The 21,220-nt window shown below is 32.2% G+C and overlaps 1 protein-coding gene across 5 annotated transcripts; it reads left to right on the forward strand.

The window, feature by feature from the left end:
- The first annotated feature begins 864 nt into the window (after positions 1 to 864).
- LOC140751026 (uncharacterized) lies at positions 865 to 19,647 on the forward strand. 5 transcript variants are annotated; one of them, XM_073084833.1, is made up of 29 exons: positions 865 to 1,009; positions 1,642 to 1,787; positions 1,964 to 2,176; positions 2,390 to 2,491; positions 4,505 to 4,621; positions 5,076 to 5,330; positions 5,876 to 6,043; positions 7,374 to 7,529; positions 8,546 to 8,671; positions 8,746 to 9,362; positions 9,448 to 9,545; positions 9,623 to 9,768; positions 10,223 to 10,345; positions 10,431 to 10,533; positions 10,780 to 10,897; positions 11,323 to 11,409; positions 11,488 to 11,554; positions 11,873 to 11,998; positions 12,076 to 12,166; positions 16,108 to 16,211; positions 16,401 to 16,602; positions 16,686 to 16,920; positions 17,116 to 17,585; positions 17,666 to 17,784; positions 17,979 to 18,088; positions 18,288 to 18,384; positions 18,489 to 18,611; positions 18,701 to 18,872; positions 18,946 to 19,647. In XM_073084833.1, the coding sequence occupies exons 2-29, from the start codon at positions 1,656 to 1,658 to the stop codon at positions 19,443 to 19,445; spliced, it is 4,977 nt and encodes a 1,658-aa protein (XP_072940934.1). In that variant the 5' UTR covers positions 865 to 1,009; positions 1,642 to 1,655; the 3' UTR covers positions 19,446 to 19,647. The 5 variants fall into 5 exon arrangements, with proteins under 5 accessions (XP_072940934.1, XP_072940937.1, XP_072940936.1 ...); XM_073084836.1 differs by having other exon boundaries at positions 8,549 to 8,671; XM_073084835.1 differs by having other exon boundaries at positions 7,377 to 7,529.
- Positions 19,648 to 21,220: the final 1,573 nt, after the last annotated feature.

Below are 21,220 nucleotides of genomic sequence, written 5' to 3' on the forward strand. Positions count from 1 at the left end.
GCTAAAGATACTAACCTAACCTAACCATAACCACCTCTAATTTAACGAATTTTAAATGGGACCGAGTGTTTATAATATTTTAATAAGTAAATCGACAGTCCGAGGAAAAGTTAGTTATTTGTATGTGATGTCAATAAAACTATCTATAATAACTATTTTCCTGTTTACTATGATTTTATTTACGTGTATTATGATTTTATTCATGTATTGAAAAAAAGAAAGGACGAAACGATATAAAGAAATAGGTAAATGGTCCAGTTTTACGAGAATTCCGTCATAGACCGGAATTAAATGGCGTTTTGTCTTATCCCATAAGTTTTTTTATAATTTAAATTCATCCATAATACAGTTCAATGCTCCATGTACTCTTGTTAGTCTCTAATGTTTAGTATTATAGTTTAACACCGGTGTTTATAGTTTCCTTGGTAGTGGTAGTTAGCATAGTATATTTATTAACTTAAATATATTCTGTACAGAGTACTCTTTGGAGTACTAACAAAAAAGAAAACTATAATTATGATATAGTAGTTGTAATATAAATTTTATCCTGAATTTTACTTTCAGAATATGTATATTTGCCCTTAAGAGTTGTAATATAACATGCGAATCTTCTAGATAATTCTTAGACATAATTAGATGGATCAATGTTTTCAGCTTCCCAACAACAATGTTCCAACGCAACCTTGTCGAACTAATTTCCAAAATTGTATATTTATCAGGAATAAGCATGACTATGAAATGCCAAATGTTTTCTTTCTGAATCTAATGTTCTACTTGGAACTGTTAATTTCTTGGTGTATTTTTTTGGAATCGAAGCACCGATCATAGTACCTGTGACATGGCAACATTACAATTAAAAAAACATACATTCGTAAAAAAAAGTGACACACACGCCATAATGTAAATTGTTTCTAGTTTTGGCGTTTGAGTTAAAATTTAAGGATTTTGATGCTACTAGTTAATTTTTTCTTTCTATAAAAGGCATTTAAAATGTCTGTAGTAAATATCGGTAAGGAATAGATAACTTTCACGACGAAACATCCGTTAAATCATCACCTTGAAATGAATTTAGGTTGGATAGGTATTGAAAGAATCGAAGCCATTTAGTTCTTTTCGTTTGTACGATACCAGTTCAGTCTTAATTTTTTGTGAATGTTGCATTCACTGTAGTTAAAGAAAACCGAAATTGAAATAAGTGTAGTGATCGAGTGAAGGCAGTTGTTAAATCGTCGCCATAGTGGAAGTGTTCGTGCGATCCACAGAGTCATTGGTCCTGTTGTTGTACTTGTGTTCAGGGTGTATGAAGTATCTGTCAACGAAACAGTTGTTCTCCAAAAATGAATCTGACCCCTAATGGGGAAGTGGCTTACGTTTTTTAAAGGCATTTACTTAATGTGAAAATTGTTTGACGAAACTTGTAAACAAATCGTAATTAGTGTGTTAATTCTAAATTTGATTATTAATGAATATTTCGTAAATAAATATTCTATTTAGATAAATACACTTCAAAATGAAACATAACTAGGATTAAGATGTGGTAACTTACTTTTCAACTAAATATTTAACCAGTGATAAGAACATACTGAATGAATAGTAATATAGACTAGTGTTGACATGATCATTTTTTTATTTGGTCTACAGGCTAATGATTAGCAATGGCTCAATATTACCAGATAGTTGGGCAAGGACATTCATTGACTATTGAGGATATACAAAGGTTTTGTCCTAATATATGTTTGGATGGTATAATAGTCAATCAAGAAGACCAACAATACACTCAACAACAGGTTAGTTTCTATAACTTTCAGAACTCTCATTAAAGTTAAGAAAATACTAACCATACTTAAACAGTAAAACCATGCTATAATCAGTCATGACTTTTCAAGTAGTTGAAGTTAAAGTGTAGCTACATTGTAGGGTCATTGATCTATTCTATAATAAGCACTGAAAATTTATTTTCAAGGTGGTTGTACAACAAACTGAACAGCCTAGCGACATAATAGTTAGTGAAGGTGTTCAGCCTCAATTAGTGGTTGGAGATGGTTTACAGTATCAGCAGCAGTATATTATAAGGCATGATGCAGCACCTCCACCTCCTCGTACTGACTTCCAGCAACAACAACAGCAGCAACAGCAGCAACAACAACATCAGCAACAAGCCTTGCACAGGCACCAGGTATAAAAATTGGATGTACTTCAAAACATTTATTTATGCTATGTAATTTAGCACCTTGTCTATTATTAGAACTTTGGATTTTATGTGGTTTTTTTGTTGCACATTTATAACATTGCTATAAATTTAATATATTCATAAGTAATATCTACTTATTAACTTATTTAAATAGCGATAAGATAAGGGTATTCTATTTGTATAACAATTTATTTATAGGTTTACTACACATCTGATTTACCTGTGGATGCTCAGGTAGTGTTGCAACAACAGATTGATGCATCTTTGATGCAACAGTCATCTCCACAACGCTCACAACATGTATGTGTCATAATTGTTTTACAACAAACAGTTTACATTTCTACAAAATGTAATGCACTTGAGACAGTTCTCTTAGATATTCAATTATGCTTAGCATGGGTTATTTTATTATTTAAAACAGTTCCGGTCGCCAAGTTTGTGTGTTAACCAGACTTAACCAACTGTACCATTGATATCTTTCTAACATAGATGCACTCGAATTAAATAACTGCAAGTTATATGAATAATAACTTATTTAATTACACAAATGTAAAAATGTAGCCATATATGTATATATACTCTGGTAACAAGGGAATACATTTTATCATTCTATCAAATTTTACACAAAAGTATACACTGCATCTAAAATAAAAATATAATTACTTTTGTATCTTCATTGTATTATATAACAAATCAAATTTGTTTACATACATAATTAAATTAACTTACAATTGGTAATAGAATGGCTATCTTATATACTAAAGAGACTAAGCAAAGTAGAGCTTTGTATTTTCACAGTAATTTAAAAATGTACTAAAAAGTAATTGCAAACATTGTACTATGGGGCCAGAACATACATGTGTACATAATTATGATTACTTACTTTGTGTTTGAGGAGTTTGGATCTTTTCTTATTACTGACTTCTATGCTAATATTAATTTATAGTATAGAGTAGATGTGAGAACGGCTTGATATTTTTAAGTTTTAACTGTAGGGTATAGTTTTTAGATATGTAACTATAATGTATATTTATGAAAGGCACCACATTCCTATTAATGTTTGTGGGAAGGCCTTGAAAACCATGTTAAAGACATGATTTCAAAATTATACAGATTAAATAAGTGTACTTTATTGTTATTAAAATATTTTGTAAGTGGTGTTGATTCTATAAGAAATTTTAAAGGGTTGCTTGAACCAAAGTAACCTCTGAATATTACTACCAATGTGTGTTTTGTTTATGTCTCCCTGGCTACAGCTGGTATAACCATTTCTATATTGTTTCTAAACTAAGTGAAGTCTAAATATGCTTCAGTTTTAAGTTGAATTGGTGGAGATGAAGACTCTTAACACTATCTAGGAAATTAAGGAAAAATATTCAATCATTGTTACATTATTATTGGCTCTAATATCATTTAAATGTTATGTTGTACTTACCAAATACTGACTAGTTGTTATTGTTAATTTTAGTTTTTCTAGTTCTATTTTTCTAATATTATGTAATATAGATGTAATATTTTGTTATAGTGGAATTGTTAAAATGTGGAAGTGGATGTATGATGTAAATAACTGCTTGTTAGGAGCTTTTTCTATTCTGTTCTACTATATTTTGGTTATTTTAAATGCAATGCGGAATGCCTGCTTATCCTAAGATGCTTTATACATTGTATTATTTTATATCAAAGCCACATTAGTACTATGTCTATTCTATCATTATTTATTAATTTTCCCACATATATTTTTTTACTAGAAGAAGGCTTTATATTTGTCATTGATCTTTTGAATAAATTAATGATGATGTAAAGACTACATTTGTCAATTACATGCTTTCTCTTTCGATTTAGAAACAGTTGATTAATATCCTTTTTGTAGGGTTCAAATATAAGGAATAATGTGCATATCAACAGCACCATTTACCAACATAGTTACATAATATGATTATATTATTAAATAATTTTGTCAGTCACTTCATAAAGGACAAGGGAAACAAACATTTTGTTATACCTAATTTTCTTGTTTTTATGCTAGTAAACTTATATTATTTTTTCTTTACTATATTAAGTACGATTATAGTCAAAAATATGTAAAAAATACCAGATCATAAATTGCCATTCTAATTCTTCTTGCTGCATGCTAATATTACATTTTCTAACACTCCTTGTATTAGAAAATGTAATATTTGCAGATTATTTGATATGTACATAGATAATTGAATACTAGCATATGTAATGTACCCTCACACTGAAGCTGCGCCACTATGTAGGTAGCCATCACTAGTGAAATGTTATTTAAGTTTCGTTTTGTATTTATTTTAGCAATTAGTAAGTCCAGCGCATGTGTTATCCCAACCGACGGTTATCCACCCCGCGCAACAGCCGCCACCGCAGCCCCCACCCCAACAACAACCTCAACATGTTCCACAACCACAACCTGTAAGAATGTTATATCATTATAAAAAACTACATTTCATCTAATTGTCAAATTAATATGTATCATAGAACGTTTCAGTATTTTTTATACTCTACTAAAACATGTCAATATTGTAAATAGAGAATGGGTTGACTACCAATAGAGTAAAATGTTTTCGTCATTGCCTATTTATGTGTATGTCCCTGAACATTAATGTTATGTTTAACTAAGGTTAATATTTTTATTTATATACACATTGTGTTTAATTAAGGAATATTGATATTTTCACAAGGTATAGTCCACGTAAAACTGCTAGTCCGCTCTGAATATAGAAACGAATCATGTCGCCGTTGTAAATTGTATGACTACACTTGCTCACAACAACTTCAGAGCGGATTAACAGTTTGGCGCGGACTATACCAGATAGTAAATAGAGGCATCAAAGTTGCTATAATATATGCATTACTTTATTTACAGCCCACACAACAACAACAACAGCTACCTCGCATGCAATTGCAGCATCTTCAGCTACAGAACCAGCAGCATATACACCTACAACAATTGCAACAGCACCAGCAACAACAACAACAGTTGCAGCAGCAACAACAACAGTTGCAACAGCAACAACAGCAGCTGCAACATCAACTGCAACAACAACATCAGCAACATATTCAACCACAACAAATACAACATCAGCAAGTTGTCATGCATTCATACATCAACCAGCAGAGTGTGAGTTAACAGATGCTGTTTTATAATTTTAACAATCTATTTTAATTTCATTCCTGAAGTGTTAATTATATGTTTTGAAACAGTACTATTAAATATGGCTTTTAATGAAATTTTTTACATGTATTAGATAAGAAATTTCAGTAACATAATTATTAATTAGTGATTAGTAATAGAGGACATATTGTTAAGTGCATGCAATTAATTAAAGAGTCAAACGAATTTTTTTAATACCTTGTGGCATTGTTCTTCAAAATTTTAATTGACATACATTTAAATCTATTTAATATTGGTAATATCATAAAATTAATAAGTTGAATAAGTTAGAGGCAGTGAAACAGGTCGTGAAATATATTCATATTCTGACGTGAACAACAAGAAGATTGAAGATCTCTGCCTTATTGAAACAGTCACCCCTTTAAAACTTTTGGCAAAAAGCCTTAAATATATAGCAACTGGCACTGAAGACATCAGTGCAATGTGAAAACAATATATTTTATTTTACAAGCTACCATCATATTTTGTTTATAATAAAATCACTATTCTAGGGTACCCCTGCAAGAGCAACGAACCAACCTAGGCTGTTGAACCAAGCCCTGAACAGCCCCGGTGCTACTCTGGTCCGGCCGGCGGTACGGGCGGTAAAGCCACGGAGGCCTACGATGCGTATACCCATGCAAGTACCGGCGCGAATTCACAACCCACAACATCAACAGGTAAAATTATACTAACATTTTATTACTTTCAATTATTAATTAAGTTTCAAAGGTGATGGCAATGTTTCTGGTATGGTTTCGATGCCAGTACTATTTCACTTATGTATTTCTTTGTAGTTCAGTGAAGTTTTTGACTGAAGGTTTGAAGTACGATCAAGTAGAAATTACTTCTTTAATTTAGTTTAAAATGGCAGTAATACATCTGTGATTGCACTTTGCCCTATATTCATATAATTGTATCAAAATATTTTTTTTTTTTATAATTTAACCTTACGATTAGGCAGACGTGCTACCTGATGGAAAGTAGTCAACGCCAGAGGAGTCGCCAATGCATCGGCTTTGTATGAGAGCTCTTTTTGCACCTTTTTTGAAGAGCCCCATGTCATAGCGCTCCGGGAATACCTCAGGAGGAAGCTCATTCCACATTTTACACGTCCGCGGCAAGAACGTCCGTGCAAACTAGTGCAAAGTAGTTAAAAAAGCTTTATGCCCCCTCCAGTGCTTCTTTCTCTCTCGCATTAATCTCTTGGTGGGAGTGCGGTTTTATGTTTTCGTTTTAAGTCATACGTGAGACATACTAGAAATTGAGAAATTTCGAAGTTAAGCTATAAAAAATGCATAGATTGATTGTAATTAATTGGTAAAGGCGTACTACCGAACCACAACTGTATTTCCTTGTTTACGAATCATGCTACACAAAGTCATCACTATAGGTATAACGCTATAACGATATAAGCTATAACGATAAACGTACCACGATAACAGACCCTTTTCTTTTTACAAAATGTAAGAAACTAAACTACTGCCCGATACTTTTGTACGAATTTATTAACTATAATATTATATTACATATTCTTATAATATTATACGTCATTACAAGATGTTACAAGTATAAATTTTTGATTGATAATGCCTACTTCTTTAAAATCTTCGAAGCTGTTGTAAAATAAGTAGGTATAGGTAGGTACTCGACAATGAAACGAAATAATTATTACGACAGGTAATCTTTATTTATTTATTTTAATCAAAATTTGATGAATCGTCACTGTCACTAGATGAGCTCTTCTCAATTATTATTATATGTTCTTGTATATAATCGAAAATGCCACATGAATTTCCCAATCCGACGCTATAATGTTTTGGGTTCTTTTCACAATTTTTTCCCAGTTTTCGGCAGTTTGTTTTGTTTGTTGTTGGCAGTTGTCGGCGTAAGCTTCATTTGCCTTTGTTCAAAATACATATAATAAATATATGAGATCGGTATCATTGCTTATTTGGTCACAACACTACAAAGAACTGTCATCGAGAAAATAAAGAATGTATGCATCAGCAGGTGAACCCCGGCGGCAACGGTCCGCGCGTGTCGGGCGCGGCGGGCGCGGTGCGCGGCGTGCGGCCGCCGCGGCCGTCCTCGCCGCGCGTGCTGAACCTGCACGCCGCGCAGGCGCTGCACCGCCCGCCGCGGCCGCGCACGCCGCTCCAACAGGTAACTTATTAGGGTAACCAAAGGGTAAAAACTGAAACCTATTTTTTTTTATAGTTTAACCTAACGATAAGGCAGACGTGCTACCTGATGGAAAGTAGTCAACGCCGCCTATGGACATTTGCAACACTAGAGGAATCGCCAATGCATCGCCCGCTTTGTATGAGAGCTCTTTTTGCACCTATTACTAAGACTTAGCTGTCTGTCTGTCTGTCACAGGGCTGTAATCCCTGGAACCGTAATAGACAGATACATTAATTTTTACAGAGGATGCATAACGGTGGCCGCTATAACAACAAATAAAATAAAGTTGAATATTAAAGGGGGTCTCCATACAACAAACCGGTATTTTTCGGCATTTTTTCGATCTAACTGTTAAAGTGTACTAGGAAGACAGTTGAATTTTTTACAATCCATTTACTAATATAACTGCTATTATAATAAATACAAAGAAGACCAATAAAACACATTTAAATATGGTTATTTTATAAAAATATAAGTAAAATATAATGAACATTTGGTGGTACGGAAGCCTTCATGTGCGATTTCGACTCGAATCGTACTTGGCGAATTTATTACTGTTATTGTCCGCGTCAAACTGCTAGTATGCTCCGAATATAGAAACGAGAACGTCGCAGTAGCAAATTGTAAGTATTAACTTCAGAGAGGACTTCAAGTTTTGCGCGGACTATATCATCAATTATTATAAAAACTTGCTGCTGTTATTTCTTTTCAACTTACAAAAAAATATATTAATTACACCAAAGAAGTATCACTGTTAAAGTATGTACGTCATGACACACATGCGTTTTTTATTTAAGCAATAATTACAATAGGTGTTACATGTCTAACTGTAATTTTTGTATTGTTCAGCACTTTATTGCACGATACTCATAATTCAAATCATTTTGAATCATTGATCATCATCATTAAATCATTTTGATCATACAAATCATTGCACGTAATCATTTTGAATGCGTTTTGAATGATGTTATTTCAACTTCTATTATTCATATTAGCAGCCCCAGCAACTCCCCCAGCACCAAATGGCGCAGCACGTTATGGGCCAACAAGTGCATCAGCAACAAGTGCATCAACAACAGGTGCATCCACAGCTTAATCAGCTGAAACTGTCAACGCAACAAGTGAGTTTTGCTTGACAAAATTGATATTTTTATCGTGATTTTTTTTATTATTTCTAATTTATTATTCCTTTCAGCAACAAATCCTTCTAAATCAGCAACATCAGTCCCAGGGTCAGTCTTCCTCGCGTATAATAACACCGCAGGGCACGATCGTAACGCAAAATATGCAATCTCAAATTCCTCAACAGCACATGGTTGTTCAAGCTAACCAGGGCAATGGGCCGGTTCCTCAACAAAGCAACATGAATGTGATCCAACAACGGGCTTCCCCTCACTTACAAGTGCAACATCCTGTGAAAAAAGTTGTTGTCCAACCAAACAATGCTAATGATATGGACGATTTGGAGGAGAGTATTACGGCGGCTATAGTCCAAAAAGCGCCCGCAGAAAGTGTTAAATCCCCACAACAATACCACACCCCACCGCCTAACATGCGGCCAAACTCCGCCCACACCCCACAACACCAAATGAACTTTAATCCTCAGCACAATTTTCAGCAACAGCAAGTTGGTTATGATCAATCCCACATTCAGCAAAGCCCACAAACCCTCACCCAACTATTAATGGAACCCGATAGCCCTGAAGAGGAGAGACAATTAGTAACCCTACAAAATGGTCATAGAATGACTGTAGCAGATTATAAGAGAATGCAGAAATCCTCACTCAACATAAACCATCAACAACAACCTCGGTAAGTGACATTGAAATGTTTTGGTAACATTGGTGGTATTGTTAGGACGTAATACGCAAAATACTGTTTTTATTTTATATTTTAGGGAAAGTGGAAGACAAACATTAGTTAGAAGTAAAGAGCAACAGAGGCCTGTGCAAAGAGTGTCTCCTTTGCAGACCCAACAACAAGCTTCACATTCTGGTATATTTTGATATTTATTTTGTAGGTTTAGTATTACATTAGAAGAAATGATAAAATATGCTAATATTTTATTTTAGAAAATGTTGATACAGCTGCCGCGCCTGAACCAGCGTCAGAGCCACAATCGGCGAAAATGTTAATTTTCCTACAAAATGGAGAACAAAGACTTATTACCTTTACATTACCAAAAGAAAGTTGTACACTTCAAGAAGTTCTAGAACAGGTCAGTTAGATTTAAACTAAACCTTTGGTGTACATTAGATTGAATGATTAATTACTAATAAAGAAAAGGGTAAAGCTATTTATGTTAAGATACAACATATTTAAGCTATCATATTATGATTAATATATGAAATTCTCGGCTGGGGAAATAGCTTATAAGAAATGAAGCAGCTTTCGTTTTATCGAAATCCGCCTCGTAATTCCATTCAATATTTTGCGCTAACCCTTAAGCTGGCTGCATACATTCGTTTTCCTTGTTAGGTTTCCGGATTCGGGAAGCTGAATGCTATTTCCGTATAAAATGTTCTAACTGCCGCACACACTTCCCTTTTTTTTCCGTTCAATGTGTGGATGTGTAGTGTTGGAATTCGTTATTCACGCACACTTGTAAAATTCACATGATAGTAAAGCCACGTATTTTGGGATATTTTTATTTATTTTATGACTGATTTCAGGTTAATGTTCCTTTCACCGAAGACACCCATATTCAGTGTATGCAAAATACAAGTAGTGAAATTGATTATTTTGTATCAGTAGGTTCAACAACTCGTATTGAAGAAATGTTAGAAAATCATCCGGTATGTTTTCATCAATATATGCTATTACAAGAACATAAATGTTGTTAATTTTCGTATTAACTCAATTGTTATACTTTTCTTTTAGATGTTAGTTGGTGATATTAGCAATAGAAGTTCTCCCAATGTTTTATCCCAACAACAAAGTAGTGAGATGTCAACTCCTGAAAAATCAATGTCTACTGATAATGGTTTGTATATAAATTGTTATTGCGTTAAATAATTGTATACATAGTTTAAATAGATTTTCATATAAAATATCTGATACATAATGTTATGTAGTAAGATATATTTTTATTTTATTATAAATTATTAAATAATTAATGCCGAGTATATGGGATATGGCATTGTAAAAAATTTTGCTAGAACAGATAAATATTTTTTTTAAGAAACCGTACTTTGTATAGGTTAGTAATATGACGATCCTTTTCGTACAGTAAACAATAGTCCCGAATCTCCTGAGCAGCGATCTCCACCACCTCGATATGTGGAGGGAATGTTAGCAGTTTGCAAATCATGCGGTTATACTGGATGTGACTTCAGCCGCTGCCAAAGGTTTGAGTTTAAAAATAGTGTACACACGTAAGAAGTTACACTTCGTGGCGTATTTAATAAATAACGACCGAATGACATGACACGTAAAATAACGTATCGTATACCTAAATAATAAATACCCAATCTAAATTGGATCAGTAGTTTTTGAGACAAATACGCACATAGAAGCATACATGCATAAATCCAGTTGAATACAAAACCTTTTTTAAAGTTGGTTAAAAATTATGGTGTTTTGGTTCGTTTTGGAAAATTCACGCATTCTCACATTATTTGTCCCGAACGCCCCAGTAGAAGTATAACTTACTTACGCACATATACGCACACAAAAGTTTGTCGGCCTGCACTAAATATGTTTTTGTCTAATAAGGTCAAACTCTGATAATTTAGAGTTTATGGTCTTGTTAATTATACTTTTTATATTACAGATGTAAACGTGTTTTTACTGAAGAACCCAAAAGTGTACCTATAACAATTAAGAAGGAACAGAAGCGAAAAGAACCAGAAAAACATAAGTGAGTTGATACAAGATAGTATAATATTGTTGTGTAAGGAAAATATTACAAGTTAATGTATTATATTTTTTGTTGCAGTTCCTGTGGTGAAAGTATTAAGTTGAATTTATTGAAAACTACAATGAAAACAATAAATAATAAATCTGTAAGTAATATTACATCACGTATAGAAAAATATAATATTACACAGATACGAAAATACATAAGTAAAAAGAGATCAAAGTTTTCTTTTTTTTTATTTTGACTTTCCCAATTGTACAAGTTTTATTGGAATGTATTGAAAAAAAAAAACAATTTTTCTTTAAAAGAAGCGGCTTTAATAGGCGGCAATCATAATGATAAAATAAAATGTCCGATTTAATAATAATAATAATAATATATACTTTATTGTACCCATAATATGAAATAATAAAGAAAACATACAAGTATTAAACAATACAATAGGATTTATTATTTTTTTTAGCTCCCTCAAGACAAGAAACCGGCTAGAGTAAGAAAACCAAGAGGCAAGCAACCTGATCCCGAACCTGTGATATTAACTTTGAGTTCCGACGAAGAAGATTCAAATAGTTCAATGCTCAATATTCAGGTAATAGCTATAAAAATATGAGTGAATTAAAAATAATCTCTGTACAGTTTTATTGACATTTCATGTTTCTTTTATAGCATGAACCATCAATTAATGTTAAGGAACCAACACTTAGCGAAATTGAAGGCGGAACACCTGACAGCGGCATTGGCATTGACCATACTGACGGTAAGTTATTTTTTATATTACTTAAATTGAGTTTCCGTTCCATAGATTAGTAATGATTACTCACTCCTAACAAGAAAATGTACCCAGTATTGAAATAGTTGCGTAAAAAAGTTTTGCCACGTCTTCGTGCTAAAATGTCCCGAAAATTTGAAATAATTATTTATTTATTATGTAAATTACGCAGTATTAGTTATTTATTCGTAAATTTTCTCTAAAAATGTTTTTATTTGTCAAGAATTAAAAAAAAAGAACTTACTAATAAGCCGTTTGTAGCTTCATTCAATTTCAAGGCGGCGAAGTATCTTTACTAATCTATGTTCTGTTCGTTATTATATATATTTTAATAAACATTGACGTCATAACCATGATTCGGCGACGGTATTCATTTATACCATAAAGTCGTTGCTGTTAATTACTTTGAATTTTCATTCTCTGTCACATTAATGATCTGCAATTTCCTCTGCAATCAAATCTGTTAAAATAGCTAGAATCGCCCATGTGAGTCCTATATACATTATACTGCCAATTTAAAAAATAGTATGGGGTTGGGTGGAAATTATTTTTTTTCCTTAGCGGTAAAACAAGTGTTAACCTTATATCTAGAACAATGTTGTACTGTACATTCGCGCACGAATATTTGTGACCAGTTCCTAGTACCACATACATGTGGACGATGTTGTTTATAAATATTTATTATGTAATCTTTGAACACGTATTCCTCTTTATTTGTCTGCACGCGGCGAATATCTAAAAGTCGCATTTCTAGTTCTAACCCAAGAAATATTTTCTAATAGTAGTTTTGTATTTAAGTCAATAAATATCTGTTTAAGAAAACACACATAAGTGTATGTTTTTAATAAGTTATGGAAAATGCTCTTAAATATTTGGTAACACTAAAGACGCACCCTTATAAATAATTAAGTAGCATGTGGTTAGTTGCTAAAGTTTTCGAATAATTTTGCGCACAGTTTTGAAAAAAAAATATTTGCCTACATTTTCAATCTAATTAGTATTTTTTTATTTATTATTATAAACACTAAATTTTTAGAGTTCCATACTTAAAGAGTAAAAATGGAACCCTATTACAGAGACTCTTCTGTCTGTCCGTCTGTCACAGGGCTCATCTTGTGAATTGTAATACATAAACACCGTCTGTGGCCGCTATAACAACAAATATTAAAAAATTGAAAATAAAGAGGGGTTCCCATACAAGAAACCATTGTTTTTAGGCGTTTTATCTATTGAACCGTATTAGGTAGACTTCAAATTTCCACAATGCATTTACTTCAATGACTGCTGCGATTACAAATACAAAAAATAACTAAAATTTTGGTGGTACGGAACCCGCCATTTGCGAGTCCGACTCGTACTTGACCAATAAATTTATTTAAAAATCGTGCGTCAGAAAACGCAGTGTGACATTAGTTTTACATTATTGCGGTCCTTGTGAGTGTTGTGTAGAAAGTCACATCACTATTAATCGATGGTGCGTCAATAATACTGATAGTGTTGCCAGTAATAAGTATTCATTATTAAAAAATATTGTGGTTCTCAGCATCAAGCCAATCATTTATAAAATACGGCAATGGTCCTGTAAACCGTTATATCTAAACGTACCGTGAGCATAGAAATTCTGTGATTAAATGAAATTTCTAATCACGTGACTATTGACGATTAAAAACCAATTTTAACTTTGTATCACTGTCTGTAGGTCACGCTTTCAAGTGTATTTTTCCTTGAAATTTACGAATTTTTCCGTAAATTTATCGTGAAAACGTGAAGTCCAATTCGTTGCTTATCAAAAGATTCTTAAAATACTAAAACGCGTTTCGGTAAACGTCTATTTAATACATCCAAATAATACAATTCTATACAAATATAAATCACAATAAAAATCGTTATGTAATTGGCTACTTGACACTTTTTGGGAAACTGTTTTAATGAATTCATATACGTATTATATATGCCTTTCATTGATCATTTTTTCGAAAAAGGGCTATTTATTAATAAAAAACATATTTTTATTACGGTAAACGGAACGTTACGCCAAAACAGGCGGTCAAGTGTCATTTCGTAGCGTGACGTCAACACATTGAAAATATAGAAATAAACTTCGACGTTACACATACTTCAGGTTTCGATGTGATCGACAGGTTTCGATGTAGTGACGTCACATGACATTTGAGGCAGCACTGTCGCCGTTTTGGGATTTAAAATCTACAGATAAAAAATCGAAAATTTCTTTTTAAAAATTAAAATACTTAGAACATATTAAAAAATAAACGAAATACTGCATAATTTATGTTTACTTATAAGCTATCATATCCAACATATTTCATATTTTATTGTTATAACTGTCAAGTACCCAATTGCTTACCAATGATATCGATTTTTTTAATCTGTCTACTTTGACACGGGCACGCACATCACTACAAGACCGGCCATTTTTAGTTTCTTATCTGCAAATGTAAATTCTGTACTCAATCAGTTAGTCGCTATGCAGTGTTTTAGATCGTTTTGTGAGTAATTTATTGAAAATCAAGAAAAATGTTTAGAAATAAGTGGATCGCGTTTAATGAAGGTATTTATTGCACAATGTGTCATGATTTATTACTCGTAAATGCGTAGCAAAATGTGCGTGCGTTGTGGTGTAAGCTTTCGTAGCTATACAATTAAAAATATTGATATTTACTTATATTTGATGTCCTTACTCTTATGTATAATAAATCTCATACATATATAATTGACGTGAAAGTTAATCAATTATATTTCTTTTATGTTATTAGAATTTCTCGTTTACTTTACTAAGCTTGGGTGGTAACCTGCATGTTTATAACGCACATAAATACCTACCTCATTATTAAATAAAATATGTCCGAAAATCAAATGTAACCAGTGCTGTATAGGAAATCACATTTAATTTCACATTATTTTAAATGAAATATATAGCTTAGTAAATTTTTTATCCTCATATACAGTCAATATCAACCACCAAATTTTCCAAAAAGATATTGGAGATAGATGCATTTATTGATTTTCATTTTGTTGTGATATTTGTTATTGAGAATTCATGCTATGGCCTCTATTGTGAAGTAAAGCAAGTAGTGTGGCGGTTTTGGTTCCTGAGAGTTTGTTTCTCCAAGCAGTTCTCGGAACTGATTTTTGAATTTAGTTTTATTTTCATATTTATATAATGTTGTGTAACATTGGAATAACTTAACATTAGTTTATATTCTATCACTGATGAGTAGGGGGTGTGTGTTGAACTCGCTCGTAGGGATTCCATACCACCAAATTTTCATTTATTTTCCACTTGTAGTACATGTTTTAAACCTTATTATATTTGTTATAGTCACCTCTATCTATCTATCTATCTATTTATTTAAGAGGTATAGCCCTGTGACTGACAGATGGACAGCGGAGGCATAGTAATTGATTGATTGATTGATTGGGAACCTTTGGTACGTTCTGGGCACAGAACCCTAAAAATACCAATGATTACTACATTAGAAATCAGTTACATATTTTTGGTGCTGAGTTACAAGTTTTTGCAAGATTGTTTTTAAGATGGTGGAACCCTTGTACTTTCAACTCCCTAGGCAATCCCGTCACACCTATATCTGCCTAATAATAAATGTTAAGTACTGATGTGTTCTGGTATGAAGGGTGTGGTACCAGTGGTCACTTACCATCAAATAAATTACTCCTGGCAATAGACAATTTTATGAATTACAGTAATACCTCAGACTTACACGATTGGTGGGACCGAGTGATAACCGCGTAAGTCGAATTCGCGTAAGTCGGGGTATTACTGTATATATTATATATTTAATTAAATAATTTTATGATGTACCTATCCATAAGAGAATAAAAGTGTAAAATACTTTTACTAGACACACACACATTATAAAGGTATCATGATTTAATTTGTTTAATTGCAGATGAGAGTAGAGAAGATATGCATCAGCCTACACTTGGTATTGCTACCTCATTCAATTGTAGGACTATTAAAATAGGTTCCTACAAATACAACCCTAAAGAAAAGGTATGAAATACACAATAATCTATCTTAAAGATATTCTATGTACCAATAATTTCAAATAATAATTGCTTGTTAAAAATACATATTGTATATTGTTTTAAATTGTTATTGCTCAATTTTTTTTTTGTTTTTATGTTTTATAAATTTCTCAAAATATCTTGTTAGCATTTTCTAAACCTAAAAATTTTACAGGTTTTCATGTCATCAAAGGGAATCAAAATCGTAGCACCGTCTCTAAAGAATGAATCAAAAGAAGTGGCGCTTCAAGTACCTCCAAATGAAGTTGTTAAAATATTAATGCACTCTGGCAAAGGGCTTCCTGTAATTTTTTTGTACCTAACCAAGAAATTTGGAATATATATCAGAAAAGCATTAGATATGACAGATGAATCAGGTATTTTTATCATTATTTATATTTTCTTTTGTAATGTATATTTAATGAGTTGGTTGATTTCAATTTTTATTGTTTCTGCGCAGGCCCATATTACGATCCGAGTTCAAAGGTAGATCCCTTCAAAAGGATAACACTATTGCCGGACTCGATATCAGATGAAGCCAAAGCTACATTAAAATGTCTCTTTGAAAAAGTAATTGATGAATTGAATAATAAAGAGGTCAATGAGATACTAGTGAGATCATGTCCAAAAGAATCCAATAATGTCACAAAAATGATGACAAGATCACACAGTTCTGCATTGGCTGGAGTTAAAAGGTAAATAATCAGTGTTCAATTTGTAGTACATAAAATACATTACAATTGCAATTCAATTTTGTTTCATTACAAGCATTTTTACACTCATGATATTTGTATACTATGTTAATATATTAGTGAATCTGATAAATTTACTAATCCATATAATTCGTTTTTATTGAGTGTCATTTGTAATTTTTGTTAATTTTTTTTTAGCTCAAACCCCGCTGAAATAAGACAAATATTAATATACCCGCCGGGCAAAGGAGGTATACCAATAAACACAGAAGATTATATGTGTTTAGCTCAAGATCAATTCTTGAATGATGTTATTATTGATTTTTATCTCAAACATTTAGTTCATGACATTTTAACTCATAGCCAGAGAGAAAAGACTCATATATTTAGTACGTTTTTTTATAAAAGACTAACCACCAAACCTAGTAAAGTTAACAAAAGTTCAAATCCGCACGAGTGGGACTCTAGTTTAACTCCAGCTCAAAAACGTCATGCAAGAGTGAAAACTTGGACAAAGAATGTGAACATTTTTGATAAAGACTTCATTGTAGTTCCTATTAACGAAAATTGTCACTGGTTTGTGGCAATTATATGCTACCCAAGCCTTGACGGATGCAGGAGTATGGTCGATAACAGGACAGTTACACCACAGGAAATTAAAAAAAGAGGTAAGCCCTACTATAATGATTCTATCATTCAAACTAATTGTGTAGTAAGTATTGGGGATTCAAATTATATTTACTTTCAGAACGAAGATCATCGATGCAAATTGGGAATACAACAATTACTCCATTGAATAAACAAGAACAGCTGACATTAAACTGTGACTCTGACAATCTTAGTGAACGGGATGAAGCTGAGGCTGAAGTATGCTTTTCAACTTTGTATTCTTTCAAAGTAGATTAAAATTGCCATATGGCTTTGATTGTTTTTAATTTTAGATATTATTATTATTATGTATGATATAACTGTAAAATATATAATTGTTTTTAAACAAAAAATTATATATAACATGTTCATATATTGAAAGTGCAGAATATTAATATACAGTTTGTTTTTAGGAGAGTGACTTAGATATGCAGTGTGAATCTGATGATGAAGAAGCTGACAAAAGTTTAATGGAAAAAAAAGCAGAACAACATGTTGTTGGAAAAAATGAACCACTAAAACAGTAAGTGTAGCTTAAAAATTAAAAAAATGATTTGCCATTGTGGGTTTGCGCTTTCATCACAGGCCAAATGAATTTGGGTTTTTAAGCATATATTTCTCCACGGGTTGATTTTAAAAATACCAGGTAAGATATTGTGTCATTATTGTAACATGGTATTGCTGGGTATGACAGTTTTAAACTTTTCTATCTTTGTTTTCAGACCCTGTATACTAATCTTTGATTCATTAGCTGGTGCATCCAGATCAAGAGTTGTGGCCACTCTTCGAGATTACTTAACATGTGAATACCAGACTAAGGTAAGTTGAGAAATTACTTTAAAGTAATTTACTAAAAAATACTTTATCATTAATTATTTACTTATTATAAAAATGATTGGATAATGTTGTGTATGTTCTTACAGATCAGCAGAAACAAAGTATTTAATAAAGATAACATGAAAGGAAGCTGTCCAAAGATTCCTCAGCAAAATAATTTCACGGATTGTGGTTTATATTTATTACAATATGTAGAGCATTTTTTTAAGGTAATCATTATCTATCAAACAAGTATATTTGTAATGTTTAGTTATTAAGCTATAGAAGTCTGTAATCATACTTATTGTTTTTTTTTCAGGACCCCATTCAAGATTACACTCTACCAATAAAACAACTAGCAAATTGGTTTGATGAAATAGTAGTTACACGGAAAAGAGAAGAAATCTCTGAGCTATTAAAACTTCTAATGCACAAATATAATCCAGACTCGCATTTAGCTTTACCTGATATAAAATTCCCTACATTAAATGGTAATTTAAATTTTATTATGAATGTTTATACTAGTGCAAAAACTATTTGATGTACAAATTTATTGTTTTACAGGTAAATTAGTTGAAAATGACGACCAACAAGATGAGGGTTGTGATGATAAAGGCAATTCCAGTAAAAAAGCAGATGGAAAAGAATCTGAAGTCACTACGCTCACAATAGTTAAACAAATGCCCACTGGTGACATATATGTGAAGCGCAATTTTAGTGATTCATCAGAAATAATACGAAAGACAATTAGACTTTCAAGTGATGGTGAAAATAGATCTGTGATGCAAATAAAGAAAGGTGACAATGACCAGATATTGATTCCAATCAATTTACACACAAGTGAATTTGTTAAAGACATTCAAAACTCTTTAATAGGTAATAAGAACAATAAAAGTTTAGGTGATAAAAAACAAGGTGTACATAATCAAAGTGTATCCAGTGCGAACTGTATTCGACAGAACATTAGTGAAAGTGAAAGTAACACATTTCTTAAAGCAAGAAGAATTAAACTTGATGATGGTGTTACTGAATCAAGTAAAAAATTTAAAAGAAATGAATGTTAACACTGTTGACTGTCCATTTTACTCGGTATTTTAAATTATTAATTTAATAAAGTGTATAGTTGGTTTATGACCTTGTAAATATTAGTTAATACTATTTACAACATGTATTTAATACTGTATCTGTTTTATAAGATAATGTAAAAAATTGAAATTTGTGTATAATAAACTAGCTTCCATAAATACAAAATGATAGTAAGTTCTAGCTAATTGACTTTTCGTTTTGTCGTTTTAAGCTACATATAAATATACCTTAGATAAGAAAATAAACTAAAATGCAAACTATATCTCATTTATTTACTAATATCACAATGAAAACTCGATCACCAAAGATCGGGACTTATTAAATTTGTGAAACTCACATGTTTACATTATAATGCCTAACATTTTAATACATTTAACATTATAACAATCATATAAGCTTTGTATAATGAAATTTAGTAGGTTTTTATTTTAGAATACATTATAATAGAAATTAATGTGGAGCAAGAACATTCCTTGCAGTCTTTAGCCTTAAAAAATACATCTTCAACGGCAAATAGAAGAAATTGAAGCTAAACATTTTGAGATAATGTTTCTTTTTTATTTTTATTTTTTTCAGACACCTGTTAGTTCTAAAATATCCACTTTGCATAAAATCCTGTATCAAGGATTAATGTGGACAAAAAAATTCAAAGTCTCATGAATAGATTTGGACATAGCGGTTTCTATATAATGTTATGCATAGATGTTTTTTTCCTAGTCTGTCCTGTAGTCTTAAAAATAATAGTTGGGGAGCCCAAGAGGGGATTTCGGAAGTGTCTCGAGCGCGCCAGACTAAGATATGGGAGATACCTTACACTCTGTAGAGTCGCGTTTCCCAACCTGTGGTCCGCGGACCCCTGGGGGTCCGCGAGTATATGTAAGGGGGTCCGCGGTGTCATCTCCGGACCATACATAAATTACTCATTAAATGCAAAACAGTCGCTAAACGAAAAATCAGCAAATCACTTTTATTAGAAAAACGTGTTGTAAGCACATGGTATTTTAAAAAAATAAAAAAGATACATCCAATGATGTATAACACTACTATTAATCTAAAAAAAAAACGGTGGGGTTTGTTTTTTTTTGCTCTTCGTTTTATTAAGGGGGTCCGTGAAAAATGTGCTTGATCTCCTAAGGGTCCGTGGACTGAAAAAGGTTGGGAAACGCTGCTGTAGAGTATCATAAATCGTAAATAAGCTTTCTATGTTAGGGGGTTTGTAGAATCAAAAAAATCGATCACTGGGCATGCTGGAGCGTAGTCAATTTTCTTTTTAATACAAAGGGAATAATGCTAGAAAACGGGAAACATCATAATCTGCCGATTACCACACGTCGAAGTAGTGAAAAAAAGACATCCTGTATTATTATGCTATCTGAGTGTCACTTATTATTTTTATAGCATGAATCCCTGGGAAGTAATGATGCAACACAAACTAAAGGAAAAGGCTCATTTTTAGGAGAATACATTATTCTTCTAATACATTCTCATATATATTTTTTTCAAATCGTCAGAATAAGAAAACCCTCCGTGAATCGAAAAATATCATATAACCTTTTCTTCATTCTAATGTCTAGTCTACACAATCGTATAGATCCCAATGACGCTCGAGTTTCTATACATTTAGCATCGTGGGCTCCCTACTATAAGAATTACACTATAATACAAAACTTTCAATCAAAGAGGTCATCCAATGATTATTTTAGGGTTGTAATATTTGCTAAAACGTCAATTGAAATCCTAGTTTGCCAGATTA

This window comes from Epargyreus clarus, unplaced genomic scaffold (genome assembly GCF_041222505.1).
Source record: "Epargyreus clarus isolate Ecla_fem2 unplaced genomic scaffold, WU_Ecla_fem_2.2 ptg000021l, whole genome shotgun sequence".
In the NCBI taxonomy this organism is placed as follows: domain Eukaryota; kingdom Metazoa; phylum Arthropoda; class Insecta; order Lepidoptera; family Hesperiidae; genus Epargyreus; species Epargyreus clarus.